This window comes from Bombus vancouverensis, chromosome 9 (assembly GCF_051014615.1).
Source record: "Bombus vancouverensis nearcticus chromosome 9, iyBomVanc1_principal, whole genome shotgun sequence".
Classification (NCBI taxonomy): Eukaryota; Metazoa; Arthropoda; class Insecta; order Hymenoptera; family Apidae; genus Bombus; species Bombus vancouverensis.
The window spans coordinates 10,176,224-10,200,848 of record NC_134919.1 but is presented as its reverse complement, the minus strand read 5'-3'; the positions used below and the strand labels follow the sequence as shown (position 1 = coordinate 10,200,848).

At 35.8% G+C, this 24,625-nt stretch overlaps 1 protein-coding gene and 2 long non-coding RNA genes across 6 annotated transcripts in view; 1 reads left to right on the top strand and 2 right to left on the bottom strand.

Annotated features, from left to right (window-relative positions):
- Positions 1–954: 954 nt before the first annotated feature.
- On the bottom strand, positions 955–2,833 carry LOC117163528 (uncharacterized). Its single transcript, XR_013059191.1, has 3 exons — positions 2,207–2,833; positions 1,874–2,089; positions 955–1,322 (listed from the first exon to the last, which is right to left on the bottom strand). It is a non-coding gene; the product is annotated as an uncharacterized LOC117163528 (long non-coding RNA).
- Positions 2,834–3,178: 345 nt separating this feature from the next.
- Positions 3,179–7,019, bottom strand: LOC143303132 (uncharacterized). Its single transcript, XR_013059143.1, has 3 exons — positions 5,185–7,019; positions 4,367–5,104; positions 3,179–4,283 (listed from the first exon to the last, which is right to left on the bottom strand). It is a non-coding gene; the product is annotated as an uncharacterized LOC143303132 (long non-coding RNA).
- A 9-nt stretch (positions 7,020–7,028) lies between these two features.
- The window catches only part of Fas1 (fasciclin 1 Fas1 domain-containing), a 385,067-nt gene continuing 367,470 nt past the window's right edge, over positions 7,029–24,625 (top strand). Inside the window, exon 1 of one of the 4 annotated variants that reach the window (XM_033346503.2) lies at positions 7,029–7,581. In XM_033346503.2, coding sequence (XP_033202394.1) covers positions 7,462–7,581 — 120 coding nt within the window. In that variant the 5' untranslated portion in view covers positions 7,029–7,461. The remainder of the gene's footprint in view (positions 7,582–24,625) is intronic. The other 3 variants (XM_076621242.1, XM_076621241.1, XM_076621243.1) reach the window with 3 other exon arrangements.

Here is a 24,625-nt window from a genome sequence, read left to right as displayed (position 1 = left end):
CCTGTGAAAGATGAACTAGATTTGGAAAAACCATTAAGAAATTATCGAAACGTTTTAGGAATTATTCCATTTGAAATCGTGAACTAATATCAATATTACAATAATAGTCCCATCAATTTGGAATCGGATCGTGGTCTTACACAAATATAACATTCTGTTCGATTAATCATTTTCTTTTTTCTTTTTTTTTCAAGCAACTTATAGTCAATTTAACAAATTATAAATCAGATGATTTCCCTATTTGGCAGATTGTAAAATTACAGAAAAGAAGTTCATATCTTATAATTTGTAAAATTATATATTCACCAATATGATTTTGTAAAAGATCTGTGGACTCGTATCTTATAGGTGTATCTGAGTATGAAAGAAGGCTAACAGCTCAAGACGTTAGAGGAAAGTACACATTGGTACAAGTATTGGTAAACTTATGTCTATATAAATTTGGAATAATATTTGACTTGATAAAACGAGATTACCGTGACGATGTATACTGAAAGGATTGTTCCAAAATGGAGTTTCCAAGACAGGAATACTAGACGTAAGATGTTGAGATGTGGTACTGGTTCACACGCCATTGGGCGTGATCATTATTTTCCCGAGTCAAGGGGAAACGTGTCGTGGAACGGCATCACGATGGTCCATGTTCCATCGAGAAACGTACGAAGAAACATTGAGAAATATTGGTATTTTATGTGTCGAAAAATGTGAGCATTCTATGTTGGAAAATTGCTAGTTGTTGATAAATAGGGATAAATGAATGTTCGCGCATGAAAATGCTTCTTAATGCTCGGAAAAAATTGGGAAATAAAAAGAAGTAATTTAATGAAATACCACATTTCTACAAAGCATTTAAATTTATTTCCAAGAAGATTGAGATGAAGTATTTGGGTATTGAAAATTGGGAATTTTATCAGAAATGTTCATAAATTTAAAAAAGTAGATTCTTTTTATTTCCAATAATTCTGTTACTACAATTTCTTTTCACTCGGTCATCCAACCTGTATAATTGTTCTACTTTCCTAACTGACGCAAATGCGGTATTTTTACTATTCCACAGGATTCTATTATCGCACGTCACCTTTCACTCTTCCTTGATTCAACAATGGCCCCGGCCTCTTCATCAAACTCTCTTGTAATGTGCCAACATAAAGGCAGAAAGGGAACATTTGTCATTAATGACCAATGTTGATCGTTTCTTTTCGTATGTATTTCTATTACACATTTCTGCGTTGATCGTATATTTTCAGACATATTTCTAACCAGTTAAATTTTTAAAAAGCTAAGCTTGGCTCTCCGAAGCATGATTTTGATAGTTTTTAAAACTGCTGAAAAGATGAAGTATATTCATAAAACATGAATGCTGCAAATATTCCTTTGAAAAAGTTTCTTCAAGTGTGTAATTTCAACAGGTTGAAATGGATCCAAAGTACAGAAATAAAATATAGCGAAATAGAGCACGTTTCATCTATGTTACAAACAAAAGGGATTAAAAGATTCATCAAAGACTTCAAAACTACCACGAATCTAAAGAACTAATTACACGTGCATATCATTTCCCCCTTTCTTCTATTACTCGCTTCAAAGACACAAAAATTCCAAAACACTTTTGAACGAGACCGCGAAGAATCAGCGTGACAAACGTGAATAAAAAACTAAGCTGATTTTCTCGGAGTGAGAGGCGCAAGGAACACCCAAGACTGCGAGATGAAAGCGAGACAGACGGAACGCAGATATTGTGAGGAGGTTCAGGTTCTGTACACGGTTGGTGCTGTAAACTCTGTTGAACTCTCATGCTTTCTGCGATGTGGAGAACCAGCTGAGTAGAAGGCACGAGTGTGTTGTACATGCCGAAGACGCATTAATATTAATGTACCGGGATTTACTGCGACACGGGCTGCTCGAGCCTCATGGGTAGGATGTATGTTTACAAATACGTTTCTCAATGTAGCCCCGCCCGACGGTTTGCCTTCAAGCCCGCAGTTCCATAGTCCAGGCGCGTTCTTCCTTACCGGAAGTAGCAAGTAACGTTGGCAAACTTGGACTCCCTGCATCTTGCAAGGGAGTTCCCTAAGGGGGCTTCCGGTACGGTCTGTTCTCGCCACAGAAATGGTTACGTTAAAGTGTGTCAAGGCATATCTTACCTTTTCTTCTCAAAGTACGTTCAGTCTGAAAATCGAGGGAATACTGTTCCCGTTGAGAAACGTACCAGCATGTCCTTGCATTCCCTAGATTCCTTGTCACATACGAAACTGGTGAACTGTTTCTCGTCTCTCCTTCTACTTTAGCTACAATGGCGACAGCTTCTTCAAATAATGTGCCCCGGGATGTTTCAATTCCTTATGAACGTTTTTGGTAGATCTCTTCTCACAGAAATTACTGCATAAGGTTCAGTTAAACTGCGAGTTGGAGATTTTTGGTCTCCTACGTGAAAAAAAAAAAAAAAGAAAAAAATGAATAAATTCTTCTCATGGGAAATTCAGAGGTTTCAATATTGTTATGATAGAGATATAAGAATCGTTATCTATAAAACGATATTCTTTGTTCATATCTCGTATTGAAAGTTGCCTGTGATTTAATTTGCTGGAAATATGGTATCTGCGCCTTTCATTTTAAACAAGTTTCAATCCTCTTTTTAATGGCTTTACGCATTCGCATTTTCAAAGTTCTGTATGATTCCACGTAGAAGGTAACTTGATTATATTAAACGTATTATGCAATATTGATCCTTTTAAAACAGAATTTTTAAAAAGGGAACTCCTGAAAGAAGATTAATATTAATAGCTTGTATTGACTTATAAATATTAAATTATCTATATATGTACATTTAAAAATTATTCCGAACGATATTTGAATAAAGCTTTTAAAAAAAAGAGATAGATAATTCATGAATTATCTATCCATTTCAAAGAATATTCAATTCGTTATTTTTTATCTATTTATTTGAAAGAATATTAATAGGATAAATCATATTGACGTGTAGACAATGAATTTTTAATATATATTTAAAGATGAATATACATGCTGTATTCAGCTTGCAAAAAAAAAGAGAAAATGAATGAAAAATTTAATTTATACCAAAGACGATAAAATCATGTTTAGCTGTACAGATTACCCTTTGACATTTAGAGATAACGCTGAATGCACGTTAAAATGAAAGTTCTATAAAAAAAAATTAGATTTCACAAGGCGACGAAAAGACTAATCTCCAACTGGCGAGTTAAGAGCAAGTTAAAGTTACAGGGCTCGATAGAACGTTTCATTAAACCGTCCACGTGGTCCGATTATTCTCACGCGATATAAAGTTTCTACCGTAATTCTCGCGGAATCGTGCGGTTCGATAATTCCAACGCGACGCCACACGGAGTGCCTTTTTCCGTTTTTACAACATTTTAATGTGTCGCATCAGGAGATTCATTGGGATGAAACGTGTCGATCATTTTTGCATCCGTTGAATCCGCGGCTCCGTCCAAAAATCCCAACGGAATTCAAAGTATTAACTTAAATTAACGTCACACGCGAATGCTTTATGGCCAATATAGACTATCGTGTTCGAGGAAGGCTACACAGTGTTGCCACGCTGTTCAATCGAGTGTGGAATATCGCATGATCGATGGTTCCCGTTCGATCACGACCGCGGATTATCTATTTTTGTTTTAGAATGTCTGTGGTGAGATATCAAACTGGCTCATAGAAATCGTTGGTACGGAACATCAAATTCATAGAATGCCAAACATCAGTCTAGGAGATTATGATGCTTCGATACACGTTTAATAGAATTTTCTAATCTGTTATCGTCTAATATACGAAACATCAAGATTGTTGTCCCGTAGATTCATGGCACACTAAGCATTATTCTAGCGATTTATGATCTTCTCTCGTTCGATATATATCTGATTAATAGAATTTTTGAATCTGTTATCGTCGAATAGGTATATGAAGGGCCGAGATTTTCGTACCATGGTAGATCGCTATGAAAGCTCGTGAGAGTACTTGCTTAAGTAAGCCGAAATTGGTTCGTCGGTGAGGTCAAACAGGCGTATCTAGACTACTAATTACCTAAGGGATTGGGACAAACTTAGCAGGACTCTCGGTGGAACAGGCGAACGATAGGGAAGTTCCACAAGCCCATTGCGTTTATATTCGCGATCGGGATCTTTCCTTAATCCTCATTGCCCTGGGAGGTTTCGAGAATCGTCCTAAGTCCACCAAGGCTGCTGGGAAATGGTCGGTGAACTTGCCATCGAATTTACAATTATATCGGCTGCGAGCCCTATCCTCCAAACCTGATACAACCGATAACGAGAATTTTGCCACTCGCATGACCCACGCACAGCAATGTTTTAAATTTGACCAGGAAATTACTTACTCCCTTGGGTTACTCTTTGGCTGACTTTCCGCGAGCATTTTATATTAAAGAGCAATTTTCCAGACTGCTACGGTTCCGCTTGTTCGCCAGATTATTAATGACGGAAGTCACGACTATGAGTGCACGTATTAAGGGCGTGCTAAGACGGAAGAAGGTCGGAGGCTGTAAAGCCGGAATTAATTAATGGCAATCAGTAAGGGTATTTAACCGTACATCCACGAACTACGTGTGGTTAATCGTCTCGATGTTCTTTGCCCGATAATTCATGGTTTCTCGTCGTACGTATCAGACGGACGTGTCTGTTGGCAGAGGACCTAGGTAAATTGGCCACTGTGAATGATATTATTGTTCTTGGCCGACGAGAAACAGATTTCCAAGCTGATATAAACCCCTGGTAAAAACGCAGGATGGAATAACAGCGTTAAGAGTGCACGACCTTTTCATGTAGCATGACTTTGTGCTTTTTGGTTAACAGCTTCAAGTGGCATAGATTCGCCGACCAAGCAGAAGGAGGAAGGCAGAAGCGACGCGCGCGGCTTCTTGAAAGAGCTCTCGTAGTCTCGTACAGAACGAGAAAAGCCTGTAGACGTGACGTCACTCTTTGTGCAGACGCAGTTGGGGATTTCGTCGTTCGTAGTGGTTGGTCAAGGAGAGGGTGAATGACGTCACGTGCGCGACGCGACGATCGTCGTTCTGAATACCGCTGGCTTCCAGAAGATCTCTGTTCTTTCCAACATCCTTAACATTTTACGTGTGGAATATAAATTGTAACAATTGATACCAAAATTCGTGCTAATATCGTTTCCAATTATACTTACAACAAATATAAGCTGATCTTGTAAGATTAACAGATTAAGGACCAACGTTGCAATATTTCATCAACAATTTTTTTAGTTAGTTTACGTTATTAAATTTTATCTTTTATCTGTGCTTATGGAAAGGGGTTCCAAGGATTTACTTAATAATCTTTCTCATTATTATCTTTTTCATCTAGTTTATATAGTCTGAAGAAGTTGATGTATAACGCTATGATAACATCTTCTTATATCTAATCCTTGTAATGGCTTGCGTATAGTAATTCAAAATGACGAGAAATCACGATACCAGATTTGATGCCGTTTTTTAAAATAATGAAACATTTTTTTTTTTTTGTATGATTTCTGTAATGAATTTTTTTTAAAAATGTGAAAATCATGTGTACGTTACTTTATTTTCGTTTTTCAATAAATTTGCTTTGTCCCCAATGGATTGATAGTTCCATAATTTCATTTGATTTATATTCTATAAATTGAGATATAGTCAACGAACAAAAATGTGAATTATCATAGGTCATGATAACCACAGAAAAATTGTGAGTGTCTCGAAGCTGTTTTATTAACAGGAATTCAGTATGGCATGGATGAGTACATTACAGTAGAACAACTATGGAATTTTAACAAAAGCAGAAAAATGTTAATAAAATCGCAATGTTGAAATGAAATTTGTATTGAGCATACAGTTGCAATTTCCAAGTTAAATTGAATTCTTACATTTCTTTTTAATCTTACAATTTTCTGTTACCATCTCACTGTTAGTACAACGATGTTTCTGGTACAATTATTAAATACGTTTTAATATTATCTACTTGTTGTGAAAGAGTAACATTGTTTAATAAATTCTGAGAGAGATATATAATTTAATGAGTATATTTACAATATCAGTCAAGTTCAATTATTTTCGTAGGAAAATGTTGCGAATAAAGAAAAAAATAATATTTCGTCAATATCCTCAACGATTAATAACTTATATTCTCATGAATGTATTTTATTTTACATGTTTCATTATTTCCTTTCAATTAATAGTAACAATTAAGTCATCGGAATTTTGTAGTATTCATTACAAATATAATTACGAACATTCATTACAATTTGGTACGAAATGGTAGTACGTACTGGCTCGACAAATTCCAGCTTAACTTCTACAACTATAACAAGGGATATATAACATATATACATATAACAACTAAAACAACTATAACGCGGGACAAGTTTTTATTTAAAAAAAAAGTGTCACTTCTATAATAAAAAAACTACATTTTACAATTTACCTGATACAATTATCTAGTCAAATTCACAAAATTGTAGCAAACGTAAAATGTTTTTCACAAAGTCTCAATAAAACTTACAACAGAAACGAAATTTTTATAAACCCTTGTAATTGCTCATTGACCGTTCGAATCTCATTCCGCGGAAACATACATTCAATATCTGAGCATCGAATCGTTCTTTCGAATAAATCACTTTGTCCCGCTGTTCGCTCGTTCGTTTCAATCAATCTCATCGGAACACGTTATTTATCAAACGTCGAATCCATATTATTTCCAATATTTATACGGAAAATATGACTTGGAATAAATCGTGGCCAGAAACTACTTGCGAAAGAGAGAATTGAATGACCGTTGCCTACTCACGAGTTCGGATCGCGATGCGGGTGTGTTTTAATGTGTGTCGCGGCGAACTGTACGGGCAACGCGAATGGCGCTAGGGAGGGGGAAAGTCGGCCGCGACGGAGGGGAGACGACAGTACGGTATACCGAAGACTCGTTTCGGTGGTGTGGTGGGGGTTACGGGGGTCCAGGCATGGAGAGGGCGCAGTTCCGCGCCATCCTCCGTATCGTTGACACGTCCTACGAAAAGAGTGTAGAGAGTCAGTCGGTACGTTCGCTTCTCTCGTGACTCATCTTGTGCGTTGATCCTTGATTTCTCGTGACACCGAGCGATCTCGTCGTTCGGTTTCCACGAGCCTGTCGTTTCGTGGTCGACGGAGCACGTAAGCATCTTCTTTATTTCAAATAACGCGCGTGCATCGGACAGTGCGCGTGCCGTGCGACCGTTGGGTCGCTGACTTTCAAAACAGTCTCGATCGCGCTCTCGACCTATCGACGACGTCGTTGTGCCGGAGGAGCGCGTATATCGACCCGTGATCCTCTTCAATCGTTCTTGCGTTCGTTTATTCTCACTGTGTCGTCAGTACGAAATTACCGTCTCGTATAGTGGATTGGTGAATTTCGGGTGTGACATTCTTTGTTCGGTTCAGTGAACATTTCACGGGGAACTATGTCGTCAACTGGCAACTATCTGTTCACCGCGGTGATTATCCTGATCGTCTCTGCGACCGGAATCATCGCCACTGTAACCATGGATGCCAAGATTCGCGACGACTCCGACTTGTCCCAGGTAAGAATTTTTTACGTTTTGTCCATCTCTCTCACGCGTACTACGCATTCGTTTGGAATTAAATGTGTTTCGTTGCGCGTTGTTTCTCTATTCGAACGTGTTATGTGTCCTTCGACATTCGTGTTTTGGCGAAACATATATTTACTTTAACACATAGAGTCGTTTCACGCGTAAACGAAGTAAATAAATATACCACAGATGGGTACTTTTTGTTCATTAGTTCGTAACGATTGAAAGACTTGCGACGTGTCAAGTATTGTCTACTGTAACAAGATAACACAGTATATTCTGTATTCGTGAGAATCCCGAATGAAATTAAATACGACGAAATAAAATATGTTGCACGTTTCTGACGCATTCAATCGGTCCATGAAGGTTACTTTTAATTTGCATGGTTAACCTTGTTAGCAGAGGTTATGATCGAGTCTTTCATGATATCGTGTTTTCTTCCGTAAAGTAGTTTTAAAATGTATAATGGAGGACGAAAAACTTCGAATGGTGAAACAGTTTAATTTTGAACTCTAAATATATTTGAATTAGCGAAGAATTTTCATAAAAACTATATTAATATAACTGTTATTAATTTATATAATAACTAACATATTAATATATATTAATATATTATTTGGATTAATTTATCTGCTTAGTATTATGTAAAATTGAGTTACGTTTCATAACAAAATCGGATGAGACTCTACGTGGATTTTAGTGTTAAGTGGTATTATCACGTTCGGAACTTATTTTTATGTCACCGTCAAATTACCAATAGAAACTCTAATAGGTTTTTTGTCGACACGAGTGAATCATTTAATTTTAGGGCCTTCTCCGTGTGCAAACCTTTATGGCGAGGTTTACGCACCATCTCACATCATTCTGTTAATTAATGACGCAATAAAAGAGGCTGGCTGACATAAAATCGAGAGTCACTCGACTCTTTTCTTTGCGTCCATCGACTCGATTCTTTTTTTCTTGCAGCGTTCCCACACCTTAGATTACACAAGGAAAGTATAATTAGCCGATAAAAGAGAAAATTTGCTATTACAAAAGTTTTTTTGTGTGAATAAATTGTCAATCTTTTCTCGTTTAAGATAGCGAGAGATTAATTCCGCGAGATTATTCACTTTTTAGTGGAGCAATTGTTCGCGTACTTGATTAGATGAATATTTCCGTAGAAGGGTTTCGGTGTTTCCGGATGTTTTTTTTAGATATTAAATAAATTTGTTAAATTGCCCAATTTTTTGCGTTAGATACTTCTGTACTAGTTCATATATTTGTTTAACATTTTTATTATCTTTATTTCATTGTTCTTCATGTTCCGTGTAGATTGACAACATAAATTCGTTCTGTTCTTATTTATATCGATATACTATGCAGTATGCAGATATAAAAACAAGATAAGTCTATGTTACAACCATATGTTTTATTATTTTCAATGCAAATAGTAGGAGCATTATTTTAAGAATTGAAAATTAGTGAAACATGAGGTTCTTCAAACTATATAAAGAATTTGAAAAATTTTTATGAATTTAGGAGAAATGTAACGACTACGTAAAACAATTATTGCATCAGTGGACAAACCTTTTCTGCAAATCTTCATCAAAAGCGAATATTTTACTAAAATATTTAATTTTCCGCGAATAATGTAGATTTTGAGAGATACAGGCAAAGTTTTATATATTATTTCTAAATTATATTAAAAAATCATCATACGTACCTCCTTCTATTACTGCATAATATTTTTCTTGCTTTTCTGCAAAAACCCTCTGAATTTCTTTAAAATATTCAATCTTCAGTCGACTATGGAAGTTTGACAATACCCTTATACTGTTGTTAAATTTTATCAAAAAATCACACAAATTGAAAATCACACTATACACACAAAGTTGTCCCATTTCCAATTAAATTTATTAATAAATTTTACAAAAAACAATGCATCATATTTTTCTCGCTTTTCGTCTAAAATATCTTTAAAAACCGGAAGAAATTTTCTAGAAATTTTATTTCACGAATCGTTCGATATTATTCACTCGACGATCGAGTCAATTTTTCACGCGATCTCGTTTAAAAAGGTGAGTTCTATAACCGGAGGCGCCCAGTCTTCCACGGATCGCGTTTCACGTTTAGTTAAATGGACTGATCTACATTAAATCCCCCGGAGATTCCTTTGGCGGCTTTGAATTCATCTCGCTGAATATTACAATAATGCGTATCCAGCTTCGAAGGCAGGCCGAATGGATCCCACCCACCAACTTGTTGCTGCGACAAAAATCGTCAGGACGTTTTCGCTTGGGGCTAGTTTTCACTTCGATCGATTCAACAAACTACTTGCTGCCGCTGGTCCCCGAACTCGATTTTCACAGCTTTTATTTCATTCCATGCTCGGCACCGAACTTCCACGATTCTTTTTATCACCGAGAAATATGATTCGGTCCAGCTTTTAACCTTTTCGCGGTCGTGGAACGTACAGCTTTTAATTTTGTCCCACGACACGACGCTTGTTTGCTCGAATCTAGAGGTTTCTGACATTGATTTGCGGCTCTAAAATCGAGTTTATTCGTGTAAAGTACAATAAATACACTTTATTCGATCTTTTCATAAAAATTTGTAGAAAAATTATAAATTGGAATTATAAATTTAGATTTCGTAAAATGAATTTATACGTGAACTGAGGGAATTGAATGATATTTTGGAAAACATTTAGTGTAAAAATACATTTCATTACTGAAATATATTAAATTATGAGTATAAATGTGAGTTCATCGTTTTCTGTGATCCCGAGGTATAATAAATTTTCGAGGTAATATTACACGATATGCTTTAAGCTATATCAGCAAATATAGTTTAAAGTCAATGAAGAAACTTTCAAGAGAAAATGGATCAATTTTGAATAATTTATGCAGACACTAAAGATATCAATAAGAATGTTAACTAGAGGACTAATATTATGTTATTAGTTTGTATAATTGCTGTCCAATACATTATTTATATAACACATATATAACATAGTAACACGATATACATTACTTTTGGTGATATATTTCCTAATATTCATTCACAGATTACGTTATACCTATTAATAGAAGATGCAATTAATTCGATTCTACGTCTTTTAAACGTGAAGGATAATGGTCTTCTTTACACGTACAAACCTTTCATTCACTACTTTCCACAAGAATATTTTATTCGACTATCTCGATCACGTCTGCAACGAAAGCTAACTCGGGATCAATTTCTATTTCCCTTCAACTTCTCGTATTTTCAGAAAAATCTTATACGTATGTGCCGTATTTGCCCAGTAAACTGTAACTCCTATGAGCGAGAAAACAAGCTTTGGATAAAATACAAGGGATATTTTTATTAAAGTTATTATACTCTTTCGTATATGTTGAAAATTACATTTTATAAAATTTCACTTATTCTCAATTTTTCGTACGAGATTGCCCTATAAATTACAAATTATCGTATAAATTGCAAATTATCCTATTACATCGCGGTTCATTGTTTAAAGCAATACGAAATCGTAAGCCGTACAAAATCACATTTAGCCATGATACATACGTACATATATATTGTATATATTTACATTTGCGTTCGTAGTTGCAAAATAGAGTGCCATGTAATAGAGAATATAGCATGTGAAATCAGATTACACATGTCGATATAATGTACAATGGTTTTGATGTGACACGGATTAACAATAGTCTCCATCGCTGTCATAAGCGTCTAATTCGTCTATTGTTTCGTTCGTTTGGAGTATCGGGAACGCATGAATTCCTCGCGCTGCGCTGTTCCATTTCACCTGTTCTTCCCTGGAAAGTCGTGGTGCTACACGGTCAACCGCGTAACTGAAACGGTCATTGCCAATGTCAAAGCCGTTCTCAGTTTCCGTCCTCCACTCTCTCATTCTCTTTTCATCACCAAGGCTCAGCTTCTGCCAGCAAGTGGCCTTGCCTTTCACTTTTTTTCGTACAATGCCTACGTTAAGTCCCGCTAAGTTCCATTCATGTCGATGGCAGCCAGGTGCAAACAGGTAGATTGGTTACGCTTGTGTGTACAATACACGTTCGTTCATGATAACGACCATGTTGGCCTTCGAAGATTCTGTTTGATATTAACGCCATTACGCTCCAATGACTTCCTCGTTTCTCTATAGGTATACCGGTGTTGCACAAATATGCATACGTAATAGGGTATTTGAATACTTGTAGAAACTTTTTATCAACATATTACAACATATAACAAACATATTACGCAAACATATATGTTTAACATGTAACAAAACATTTTGAAATTTCATTAGCGCCGTAACGAGACACAATTACCGCACTTATCTCGCTCGTATTATTAAAATTTGAAACGCATTTGAAAATGTGTATAAAAGTTATAAAATATTTATTGAAAGTATATACATCGCAGTATTTGAACAGTTTATTATTCGCTGTATTAATAAATCTCAATATTCAGTGAGACTATCTCTTTAACGCTTGGGTATTATTATACTTGAGCAAACTATTCTAGCTGTATGCTGATTTTTTAGTGTAAATACATGTTTGTGGTAAATATCTTGTAACTCCTATATACATTTTCCGAGTTGTTTCAAATTTTACCAACGTCACGAGAATCGAGTCTTGTAATGCAGACAAACATAAACAGGGATCATTTTTCTTATGAGAGTTTTCATTGTAACTGTTGTGTTTCAACGAAATTACATTTTTGCCAAATTCCATTCTTACTACGTCGTCCGAAAAGTTTCTTTCGTTTTATAAGAAAATAATGGATGCACAACATTTTCCGTTTTATATTATTTTATCGAATTACGTATGATCCATTTTGTTCTATCAAAATAAAGATCACGTGTGACAGATTAGGTTTCATGTTTGTATAAAGATGCGTTGTTGTAAAGATGTGTCTGTAAAAGAAAGACACTTTTCGGACAACCTAATATAAGTATGAAGAAGATGCTGTTTTCTTTGAAACCTGTTTAACGTGAAACTAATTCAAATAATTAATTCAGAATGATAAAGTAATTTCTGTTGCTGTTAGCCTTTGAAGATTCTGTTTAACATTAACGCCATTACGCGCCAATGATTCCCCTGTTTTTCCTGTTGGGAAGCAGTTGAGCCCTCTTCTTGTCGGTTATGAGTGTATGTGCATATGATAAATTCCGGAGGAACGAACAGGAAATGTGAATAAATATTATCTTTCGGAATTAAAAAAGAAAAACGCGTGGGAAGTAATTATTCCGGATATGAGATTTCGGACGAGGGAATTTGAATCTGTAACCTGTATCGAAAATTTTCTGCCGATTTTTTTTTTCTTCATGTCGGTTATTTATGGGGTAAACGTGATAAGTATATGTACAATCAAAATATTTTATGAAATATTATTTTATTTATATGCGTGTGTAATATTTGGTGAACAGGTTTTCTTTTTTCATGAGCAATTTCATTTTGCGTATAGACAGTTATTATTGTTATTTATAGCAAGTACAATATTGATAATATTACAAATCGAGGAATGAATTGAATTGAATTTTAATTTGAATGAAATATTTCAAACAAATCCAGGTTCAAAATTTTCAATCCTTGATAACGTTAAACAAACATTCGGATTCGTTTTTTGAATTTAAATGGTATTTTGAAACATCAGGAAGTTAGATAATTTAATATTTGTTTTTGGTTTGATATTAATCATACTGATATCTGTTCCGTATCATCAATGATACACTCGGTATATGGTGTCATTACTGTAATATGATCGTTTCAGCAACCACGAACAATAAATTTTTTCCAATGACACGCGTGTCTCAATGAAATGAAAGCTGCAAAATTAGCATAAAACATAATTTTTGACTGCAAGGTGACTCCAAATAACAGATACAAACCAATTCACAAAATTTGTTCTGCAATCAATTAAATGACTTAATTAGTCACAGTTGTCAGATTATCTTCTGTAGCAATATTTTAAAGTTCATTGAAAACTGTATATTTGTGTTATAAAAACCTGAAAATTACATTTCTATTTCCAATATTTCTCAATGTATTACTTTTTCAAATTATTGTAATGACACATAGAATACAAAATCATCGCAGTTCATTTCCGTTAATATTCATTTTTCTGTTATTGCAATTCTTTCTCTTGTTTGATCAATGCGATATCAAAAACAATATTAAACATTTAATATTTATCACAAACAGATTTTCCTGTCTGGTATCATATAGTCAATGACCTAAATAATTCGATGGCGAAGTGTTATTACAATTGGTAGAATGAGGGAATAGCTGGGGAAGGAATCATGGCACCGGATGTCATTTTTAAGTTGAGCAACAGATGGTCCTCAGAGTTCTGAAACGTAAGAAACTTATCCATAGCTAGAAGTCGTTTCGTCCCGGAGGCGGACCGTATGTTCGTCTATGGGATTCCTGGAATTTTATTTTTTTTCTCTTCTACTAATGGAACACGTTGTATGCTTCTAACTAGAGATTAGATTTTCAGTGTCTCTAAAAAATACAGATACGTTTACCGGATTAAGTATTGAAATTTCATTGATCAATATTGAGAGAAATATTAATCTGTTCGTCAAACAATATGATTTTCCTTTTGATATACTTTAAAACATTTTATGGTTAAAAATAGAGATTTGTTCTACTCAACTCCATTAAATATCTAAATGCTTTGAATATTCCGTACATTTTTCCATGTTATGTGCATCCTGTACGTTTTTTAAAATCCTCATAAATATCTATATGAATATCCACAATCTACCTATAATAAATAATATGCAAAAATACTTTTTGCAGCCACGGCACATACGTTTTTACCGTTCATTTAAATCTCCTTTGAACACATTAAAATCCGCAACTTGATCGTGTCATAAGAATCACAATATAGGACTAAAAGTTTCCAAAATTACTTAATAAACTCGAAAGACAAGAATAACTTAATTAGCCAGATCTTCTTCACCCATTTGCTCGAGAACGCGTCAGACCATAAACTCGCAGCAGCTCATAAGGTTCTCGATTTGTAGTATCTCCGTGAGAAGCGTACCGCGCATCAGGTGTTCCTTCATCTGTTTGCACGTCGACTTGGCGCAGCATTTGCGTGCACCCAAGACCTGTAACTGGGTTCGATTCGTTTCTCCAGAGCGCCGCCGACGCTCGAAATTAAGGCAAATATTTTACCAAGGGAAGTAGCGGAATTCGCATGAACGGCCTTCGGCTGGAGCGAATCGAGAGTGGTCGAACGATGACTTGAGGTGAACGAACACTGCCAGTCGGTATGGTCTCTCATTCTCTCCTCCGGACGATCCTCTCTTCGGTTCTCTTCTCGTTGCGCGCCTCCGCCGGATATTTTTAACTTTAACAAGCGGTTCGTGCTGAGACGAAACAATGCGCTACGTCCCGCTGTGTACTAGGCGTGCTTTTATGCGCACGATACAAGCATTACGCCGCGATATATCGTTTGAGAAAGAAGTCTTTCTCATGAGGTCGCTTCGTAACGAGAAAACGTGTTTCCACTTTGACTATATTCACGCCAAATACCTCGTACGTGTGCTATTGCGTCGTCAGTGTTGGTAGACCGATAGATACAATAAGCTCCGCAGCTTGCAAACATTGAACCCCCTCCTGCCCTCTGTTTAAATGGAATTTGCAGCCGTTCCCTTATTGCGAACGCAGTGCATTCGCGCGTGTTCATCGCCACGAATACTTTGTGCTCTCCCACGCTAAAAGGTTGCAACCCTTTTGCAGCTAAACATTTGTCCACGATACGTCGTGTCGAATGAGGCAAGATATCACGGACAATATCACTGACAATGAGATGTATGAAAGATTATAAACGCAGGTTGGTAAATTGATGGTACAGGATTTTTCTACTTGTACCTTTGTACTGTGTGCACTTTATGATTGGAATTTTTTTAATTTAAATATTTGTTGTTCGTTCCTTCGTAATATAGGGTAAATGTGTCGGAAATGAAATGAGTAAAAAAACAATTTTTCGATTAAGTATCGCTATCTTTGCTTGCTAAATGAGATGCTTACTGGAATTTTTCTTTTTTTACGGTTGTACACATATTCGAAGTTATAATCTTTATTGGTAGATTTTAACGAAATCTTCCATTCATTTGTCTTTAATTAACCATTTGCATTCTGAAAGAATTCTACAAAATTTGTTTGGATATCTTCGCTACTCTTACAGTTACTAGGATTATAATCCTATTCACATTATTCTGTGTATTCCTTCACACGATTCTATTAACATTTCTACAAATCTTTGTCCTGTGTTCCATATAATTATTTTGCACGAATACAACATTTTCACCTAATAAATCAGGCTAATTATCGCATTTCATGCGAGACCAGCAAGTATCTTAACACTTCTTGACGAAAGTGTGCTTTACGTACGTTCGAGGATCTGTATACCAATTATTCAGTGACAAAGACTCCATCGTCTCGATTATCTGTTACAAACGGAAACTTCTCCCTTCGATCATCCTGTCGAGAAGTTTGACTTTCACGTTTGTGTAAAACAAACTCCGTATATCGCCTTATATACCGTAGCAAGAATCGTCCATTACAAACGGATAGTCAAAGAAGTGGATCCTATCGATCCGTCGAGCATCCGGATTGAGTGGTTCGAAGTATCATAAACGCGTTTCTTCCACGATCCATCCCTTGTATGTTCGGAATCGAGCCGATAGCGTAGCGACGTTTCATAGAAACCGGAACAATACGTCGCGTAGGCGCCTCGGGCCACCCGAAGAAACTACGCTTGTATTTCTCGTAAAATATGGAAACCCATAAAGATCAGTGCCTTGTGCCGCGTTAGCGAAAAGGCGTCGGAGAATTTTCCGAGTCTGTTCTCCCTTTTCTTCCTTTTCTCCCTTTCTTTCTTCTTACCATTTCTTCTCCACCTTCGTCTTTCAATTTTTTCTATTTTATTCACCCCTTTCTGTGCGCCATATCGAGTACAGTAACTCGCGAAAGTATACCAACACCTGTGTAGAAACGTTTTATGAATACATTGCGAAACATTTCGAAATCCCATTAGCATTCTAATGAGATTCGACTATCACGATTGGTTAAGCACGAGGCAAATCTGTAGATATATACGTAGAGGCTAGGAAATATTTAGCATAAACGATTTTTGGAAAAGTACCATGCAAAGATACAACGTATATGCCATTTAACAGAATGTTAAATTTATTTGTAATTTCCTTACGAACTTTTCGAATAAGCTAATGCAACATTTGTGCAAATATGCAAATATGTTTGAAATAGTCAAACCTAGGTAGACGATTATTTTATTTGTTAAATACTATAATAAGCACTATATTTTAGATATTTTACGCATCTTCGAAAATTATATGCATTCTGCGTATTTTTTCACAATTAAATTTCTCATAAATAAAAAATCCACAATCTAGTGATGTGTTGCTGTTAGTTTTTCATTAATTGATATATTTTACTGACTTTCCTGTATTGGTGCTACGAATCGACCGAAATATTCGGATATTTACGAACGATAGTGTACACACAGGTCGAATTCGTTTCTTTATTTCGTTCCATCGAGAAATTTTCCTGGTGACAACTTCTGCTGCGTCCTTCCCTCGTTTTCACCACTCCGTGTCCCCAAGGCCTCGGGGGATTTCCCTTTTAGCTGAGAGAAAAGTCGCCGTGTGTACGAAAGCGTTGCTTTTACGGCGCGAACAGGGAATTAACAATGAGAGAAGAAGACCAGACAATTTCCAGTTGCGGGAGTAGTATCGCTTGCCGGAACTTAGCATGGCGCGGCCAGGTTGGGTACAAGTGGAAGCCACCTTTGTCGATTTCCTTCTTGCTATTCTTTGTAAAACACGTCCTTTGACGCGATTTCAATCAGGTGTTTCGTTGAATTTTATATTGCTTCTTCTTTTTTTTTTTTTTTTTTAGACGCTTGAGGTTTGTATGTCGCATACGGTTCGTTTGTTTCTTAGAAGAAGGTATTTGCAGTTCGTGGATTTAGCAAGGACTAATAAAATGAGTCAAGAAATACGCTAGGTGATATAAGTGAAAAGTTTCTGAGACAAACTTAAGTTTGGAAATTTTAACTTAAAATTAGTTTAATGAGAACGAACATTCGCTATTTCTATGCCTTAATATTAATAAACTTGTATTTTAGAATAGAATTATATCATACGTAATCTATCTTACTGCAGAGAACTTACTACAATAATTGTCGGAAAGTATAAATTTGTGTCTTCAAATATTATAGTAACGGATTTACGCCTTGATTTAATGTAAAATGTAATGCTGTAGTAAGGTGCTGTAAGCCGTAGAAGTCACTTGCTACGAATTGATTGCTTGTTTCTTAGGTTATTTGTGTAATGTTGTTGATACAGATTCGTTTCGTTATTCTAAATTTCGAAACCGATGTACAATTTAATATAAAATATATAATAATGTTAAACGGGTTGAAGAAGCTGTAATAAAAGACGTAATGAATGCCACAAGTTAACAAGATACAAATTTTCTCTTAGATTATACTTATTATTATTTGATTTTATATATGTGCTATGATATTAGAAGAAAATCCGATAGAAAATTATACGAAATCCATTCCTGTAAGGTATTTGAGTAATCTTTCTGATTTTTGCAATTTCCACAGTATGCTGATGTTGCGCAAGTGTACGTAATAGGGTATATGTTAAGAACTATACTTTTGAGACTCGAGTTTATTGAATACTCGCAATAGTGTAGGATTGTACAATACAGGAGCTGACTAGAAGGAGTTTTCTAGTATATAGGTACATTTATTTTATTTATACCTCAAAATTTTATGTTACTTTTTTTATATCTATATAACGTGTATGGTTTTAGAAATTAGATTTGTAGACGAATGAGTATTACCAGTGCGTAACATTCCGTATGTAATAAGAACAATAAGAATAGAGTCAGAAAGTAATTGTAACTGTTACGTTTAAACGAAATTACACTTTTGTCTTCTAGCGTTTGATAACAAAAGTTATATATAATATTTTTGAATGATGTAATATTCATTTTTTCTTCTACTATAGTAACATCCAATTTTTTTCGTTCCCATCAATTATCTCAGATTTCATTCCTAATTTATTTCAGTAATAAAGGTTATGTTCCATACAGATCAGGTCAACTAAGAAAAAAAAAATGATTATCGTTAATATAAACAGATTAAATTGCGCGAAAAGAATTTTTCTAAATTTTCGGTGCAAAGGTTCGTAAATAATTAAGTTAACTTTCGTAGGAATTTCATGTTACATCGTACATAATAACTTTAAGAAATTATCATTGCCCTATGAATCTGTTAATATGATCGATGGATAAAGGTAGAAATCGTTCCATGAAATTGCAATGAGAATAACGTTCCACAGGGAGTAATAACGTTCCACAAGTCAATTCTTAAATATTGTTCAGGTTCTGCGGTTCATCATCTCAGGAATATGTTTCCCTCGTCCAATCACGATGCGTAGAATATGTGTAGCGATACATACTAGTGATAGCTAGTAATGTGTATCGATCTTAGACGCATCAAAGGTCGTGGTAATAGGTTGGTTATGTTGTGTATGCCAACATTAATAGTATTGGTACGTTTCAGTAGATCGTGGTGTTCAATTATGCTCAGTGCATCGATATCAATATTCCATCGAACATATATTTCACTTGCATTAATTTTTAAATAACCAAAGTAATTTATCGTAATTCCTTTACTTCAAATATCTGGCAAGTTTCTGACAATTATTGATTGCAATCTCCAACATACTTTCATCGCTGTTATTATACCGTTCGAATCAATGTTAAATTGAAATAATGGAAAATGACATTACAGTGAGGAAAAGATATAAGGAAAAAATGCTAGATAGAATATTTGAGCTAAAGAGGACAGAACAAATGTTCGGATATTTTTGAGTAACGGTTTTTCTCCGGAATTGGTCGATAGGTCCCTCACGGACCAGACTAGGACGTTGATAAAGGTCGGCACAGATTCACCGACCATGAATATTCCAGCGCCAAAAAGCGAGCCACAAACTTTGGTGTTCCAGAAATCGCACGGTATGCCCATTATATCACGGCAACGCATTGTGACGGTGTTCCAGGAGACGGTAAACCCGGCCGTATCGCGCGTTTCACTTATATAATTTACATCGACGCGTATTATAACCTGGTTGGTGCTGGGCACGTAACGGAGTGTACCGAGCGCATACCGGATGAGCGGCATACACAGACTATGCCACTAGTTCTGAATGGAATTCATGTAACTTCGTCACACGAACCCAATTTCTTCCTTTCTCATGAATAATTAGCGATTACGTTCTGTTTCTATCCTTTGTCTGTAATCGAAAGCGGAATTTTCTACTAGGTTGTGTCATAAGTACATTCATATTTTCTTAAAATGGCAGGTTATTATTTCTACATAAAATCTATCTAAGGAGCAATTCTCATAACATCTTTGAAACGTAGGTACACGTAAATGAAAAACGAGCAAATTTATTGCTCGATCAAATATGAATATCAGACGCGAGCCTATGGATGCAGTAGGTACTTACATACTTACATAGGTTCACGAAACTATTCAAACTACATAAATAGGTAGACATAGCTACTTTTTATGAATGTATTGTGCGTGTTGTACGAAACATCTTGAAATACCATAAACACCGTTTTGAGACTCGACTATCGTGATTAACCCATCGGGAACGACGTCTGTACACCGTACGAATTCTCGTTTCGTTCTCATCGGTGTCGTACGGATTCTTGATACGTCGCGTCACTTACGTATCTCTGTTATGGTCTTATCTCTATGTACGAGATTTCACATCTTTCAAGGATGACTGACCGTAGTAATAATATTTGCACTATGCAGAGACTAAATCTTTTGAATCCTTTTCTAGAGTCGTAGTCCAGTTCTGGCAGTCGTTTTACGATAAGGTATGGCTTCAACAAGTCAGGGAATCGTAGTAGGAACTTCGTAGAAAGTGAGAAAGCAGTAATTGCAGTTTAAATGAGAATCGAGTAGTCGCAGAGACCACCACTGAAGCAGTGGATCCCAGTTTCGGTTGACGAAATATACGTATAATTGTCGAGTAAATCCACTACCAAGTTATATCTTCCCACTGAAGAAATTTTCCATGCTCCAGAATATTTCCCGAAAGTTATCAGCAGTGATCGGTTTCAACTTATATTTAAATTTCTATACTTCACAGACGTGAAGAAAATCACTATCAATGGTCGTTAAGTAGCTTCGCAAGCTATGTATATTTGAATGATATACAAAAATATGATACATTCTTAATTCGATAAAAATATCGTAGGCTTCACAGAAAGAACTCGCGAATTGTATGTCGTCTTTTGACATGGGTTAATTAGCAAGTGTTTAATTAGTTTCGTGAGCTAGTATATATATTTATCCCTTTTTACTTGCTTGATTTTATTTATTTATTTATTGGCGTTGACAAAATAAAAATGACAGACGAACCTATCAAGAGATACTAAGCGCTTCGTATTTCTTTTTTTTCTCTACCATGAAACATGAATCTCTACCATGTCTGTATAAATGCGTCTGACGCATATAGGGAATCCCACTTTAAGGCGTGTTTATAAACGTGCGACCCTGAAGCGACGTCTTTTGAAGCGACACCCATCCTTCGAGGTTCGAGAATCGTTAGAAGTTCACGAGTGTGAATAAATCGTGGAATATCGAGGATAGGTACTTTATCCGAGATTTCTGTAAAAAGCGAGATTAATTATGACTTGGTTTTGTCCTTGAAGATACGCCGGTGGCTGGAATATACTCTCGAGAATACCAATGAGAGTGATTCAATGCTTAAATGCGTGTAGCATAAAGATTCAATCCTTTGATCCTTTTTCCTCTCGACTTGGCTTTAATCGTGCCATTCGTGATTTCATAGAACGAGGTCGCAACTTAAAGTCTTTGCATTTTTATTGAAATTCTCGATGCTGGTTTAATTTTACGCAGTTTAAATCTGGTTTTAAATTATCCAAATCGTAATTAACGAATAGTAAAGAAAAAAGGAGGTTTAAAGGAGATGAAAGATCGGGGGAAATAAGTTTGATCTGCTAGCTGACACGATTCTTGATAAGAAACTCTTTCAATTATAGAGCTACAAAAAAAAAAGGTAACGAGGACGAATTAATTTTAGTTATGTGTGCAATCACGACTTTGAACATTGTGAAAACTCTTTCTCTCGCCGTATTTCCAAAATCATCGTAATCATTTGGTTTATTTAGGATTGTAGTTACAGTTCGATAAAGGGAAGATGTACGAAGTTTAATTTACATTTTAACTTTAATTTCAATTCTTCAGACGGTGGATTATTAAATAACAGTAGCTACTAACATAATAGTATGGTAAACGGTTAAACATGATGTTTTAAACATATTCAGTTGCAACGTAATTTGTATTCTCGTCGTTTATTTTAAAGTTTAAACTCGTAATCTTTTCTTTTTTCTTTCGAAAGAAATTAATTCGAAACTTATGTCCATTTCTCTGAGACAGATGTAATTGGTAAAATTTGTGGGCTCGCGTACACGAGCCTCGCCAGCTTAGAGCTCGGAATTAAGGAGCGACTTACTCCTTGAATGTTCGTACGGTCGTAAAGTTTCGCGACACAGAAGCAGAATTCGTAAATTCGCGTGACAGAGGCGCGGCTAGCCGCGCACCGTTCCACTCTGGCGAATTGAGTTTTCTTACGAATACTCGCGAACCCCAGCCTCTCCCTTTTGTATTCTGTAGACACATTTCAATTTAAACCCGCTTTCGGGGAGTGAAGACAGTGCACCGCTCGTATAATTAACCGCTTCAATTCCATGATTTTATTTCGAAGGACGTAAGACTGCAGCCGAAGCGTGCTTTCAACGACGTCAGCACTCCTTGCGTTTCGATTGTACCCGGGTATAACGAGCACGTTCGAACGAAGACAATTTCGCCGTAGAGCGATGTCAAGGAAATTCGGAATGTCAAAAGTAGGAGTTAAAGACTCGGGTCGTAAAACATCCTGAATGCACAATGTGAAATTGGCAGCGAGAGATACGCTGCAAGAATGTCGTTACTATGGTAACAGAAACCCGTACAAAATCGTACAGCAGAATAAAGCTGTTTGCTATGCTTATTTTCATAATTAGTCTAAAAAGAAAAAGCGCCGGCAATTATTTTTTCGCCCTATCGAAGTATCTGTTAATGGAAGTTTATCACGAAACAGTATTTTCAAATGTTCCGATTTGACTTTCGTTGATTCCCAGAAGCGTATTGCGTTTTGATAATCAGTAGATAAATTATACGAAGAGATAGATTAAAGGCATATCTCTTTACATTATATTACAAAAATTAATGCCGATCATTTGTGTCTTCGTGTTTAATTGTAAATAGAAGATTATATTACAAACTCCGCTATTCATAAATTGCTCTTTATTCTTTCGGCAGTAACAGTTGGAAAACATAAATGAAACAATTAAAGACAATTTGCTAAGTGGTAACTATCCGCATGTGATGCTAATTTACCATCAATCTGTATAAATCAACCGAAATACCTGAATACTTACGAGTGGTAGTATAACAAGGACGACTTTTTGTCTTCTATTTTTCCAATTCTACTTTTCCCACTTTTTTTTTTTGTACCCTCTGTTGAGTGATAAACGTTGTGAACCGAAGATGTAAATGCAATAGAGCAAACCGTTGCGTCGGGAACGATTTGGAAGCATCAATTTTTCAGTCGTTTGACTGTAGAGATCCTCGTGTATGAATCGAATTCAAAAACGCGACCAGTTTATTTAAATATCCGGCTTCATCTCATGGCAATGAAAAAACAAATTGACACATCGGTCAGTTAACCTTGCGTTGCTCTGAAGTCGGGGGTGGACAAACTTGAAACCATTGTCCACGGTTTGAAATTCTGTCCTCACATCGCGATATCCAATCGTCGTTTTGTATATACCGTTGTTATGGATAGTCGTTACGAAGTGAGATTACATGGTGTAGCTGGATTACGATCTGTGCTCGTATTATATCCAGCCACTTCGAGACGTTGAGTACTGTTCTTAGGTTCGTCTTAGGAATAACGTTCAATTAGAGGATTCTGCGGAGTACAAGAGATCAAATAAAATCGCGTTTCAGCGTTTTATTATCGTTCTCTTGCTAATCAAACATTTTTCTTATTTCAAACACGTGTGATTTTATTGCACTTGGTCAGCTATATCAAGTATTATGCAAAGCTGGGAAAAATTCTGAGTCGCGGAAGCAGTGGCTTGAACGTAAAATATTTCACGCAGAGTATGCCATATTTTCGAACGTAAACTTTACTATTTATGCGTATGCGTAAAAAGTGAAATTAAATGTCGGCAGTAAAAAAGTTGTTTGGTAAGAAAATTGTTTGCTTTTGCAAGCAGAACATTCACGAGATATGTACTGTTCTGTGTGAATATATAGAATAAGACGAGGAATCAACGTTAACGAGTCTGAATCTTCCAAAATTGACATCATTTCAACGTAAATATTTTTATCACTACCGAATCTTCCTTTTGTAATACTTTTTAGCCAACAACGAAGGACCTCAGCGCGCTGGAATTAAGATTTAATTTCCGAGATTAGCTCCTGTACGTTATTACACAGAGATAAGTTTTAGACGCATTATTATGTTATTACGGGTGCTTAAATCGTAACATGCAAAAGCTCATAATAATATACCGGTAAAAAATAAATTTTCCTCCTTGTTCCTTCCTTTTTTGTCTAACGTGTTTGATCGATAGAAAATTGCTGTTGATTCGTATCATCATGGTGTGTTACAGAGATCGTATCGATATTAGATGAAATTAATAAATAATGTACTCCCTCGTTCATATCGTCACTAGACTGGTGGATGTTTATAAAAATTCATATTTTTACGGATAATGACAAGAAAGTGATACTTGAGTAAAAATACGTTTTATTACGTTTCTAGTTTTGATATTTTGCACTTGTACTCATTTTTCTCCATTTTCTGATGTAAGTATATAAATATTCATAATCTGATTATCAC